Source organism: Penaeus monodon, chromosome 30 (genome assembly GCF_015228065.2).
Source record: "Penaeus monodon isolate SGIC_2016 chromosome 30, NSTDA_Pmon_1, whole genome shotgun sequence".
NCBI lineage: Eukaryota > Metazoa > Arthropoda > Malacostraca > Decapoda > Penaeidae > Penaeus > Penaeus monodon.
This window is the reverse complement of record NC_051415.1, coordinates 17,643,558-17,644,634: the sequence shown is the minus strand read 5'-3', so window position 1 is coordinate 17,644,634 and position 1,077 is coordinate 17,643,558. Positions and strand designations below refer to the sequence as shown.

The following is a 1,077-nucleotide window of genomic DNA, read 5'->3' as shown; positions in this document are numbered from 1 at the left end:
AGTGAACTTGTTCCTTAAATCTGCCAGGCGGATGCCAAAATGGGGAGCATCAACAGTCAATACCAGTGCAGAGAATCCAGCAGCCTCTGCTCTTTTTACCAAGCTGGCTGTAACTGCTCTGTAGATTTTATATGGAGGAATTTAATTGATTGTGATTTTATTCAGTCAAAAGATGGTCTGTACATTGAATTGCATAAAAAATTGAACTATAGCTATAGGATCAAAATCTATTTGTAGCTCAAAGAGTGATTGTATAGCATATATTCATTCATTAGGCAGAAAACGTTCAGCTTTATTCTTTTTATATACCTGTCCTTGTATATGTATAGTTGAAAGAAACGAAGAGTATCAGGGGCTTCAGAAGCAATTTCTTCAATGCTGGTTGTGGAAATGGTACTGAGTGTAAATACTGTGCCAATTTTGCCTGCAGCTGAAAGTAGGATTTTCATGAAAGTATTGAAGAAAAATATATACAAAGGAAACAATAGCTTCTGTGTAATCAATTAATTTTGGTGTTGTGTCATATTCTAATGATGTAGATCCCTTGTGTGTCCTAAGTATGTAACTTGTATCCTGTGATTTATATAGGCATTTTGTTCTTTAATTTAAGGAAATCAACATTTAATTTACTTCATAATTGGCCTGCTGTTATTTGACCTTGCAGTAGTTTATCACAAACTCACCTCTTGCATTAGCATTTTCACCTTCTGGAGTGGCCATTCTTTGCATTGCTGTTGGAGCAACTCCAAATGGAACATTCACTTTATGACCCAATACAGTGGTATGCATGCTACGCCTTGATACATCACGAAGGAACCTTGGGCGTATGTACCATCTGTTGAAAATATTGGAATGCTTGTAACCTGCTCTTATTTATATTGGAACTTATATTTCATTTCAGATGAAATACAATAATTTTTAACTGGTGAGGTAAAGTGACATTTGCTTCTATTTAGGCAGTGGTGACTGATTGAAAGCTAGTAAGCTGGAAGAATTTGAGATGACTTTTCTTTTGAATTGTTAAAAGATACAGATTTAAAGTTTTTTTTTTTTAATTACCTCAAATGTAGCCATACT

The 1,077-nt window shown here is 34.6% G+C and overlaps 2 protein-coding genes across 2 annotated transcripts in view; one reads left to right on the top strand and one right to left on the bottom strand.

Annotated features, from left to right (window-relative positions):
* The window catches only part of LOC119592587 (putative uncharacterized protein DDB_G0294196), a gene marked incomplete in the record, with an annotated part of 13,758 nt that overhangs the window by 10,727 nt on the left and 1,954 nt on the right, over positions 1-1,077 (top strand).
* LOC119592588 (hydroxyacid oxidase 1-like) overlaps positions 1-1,077 on the bottom strand; it is a 5,275-nt gene that overhangs the window by 3,237 nt on the left and 961 nt on the right. The window contains exons 3-5 of the mRNA XM_037941466.1: positions 684-835; positions 310-430; positions 2-118 (exon numbers count right to left, since the gene is read on the bottom strand). Coding sequence (XP_037797394.1) covers positions 2-118; positions 310-430; positions 684-835 — 390 coding nt within the window. The remainder of the gene's footprint in view (position 1; positions 119-309; positions 431-683; positions 836-1,077) is intronic.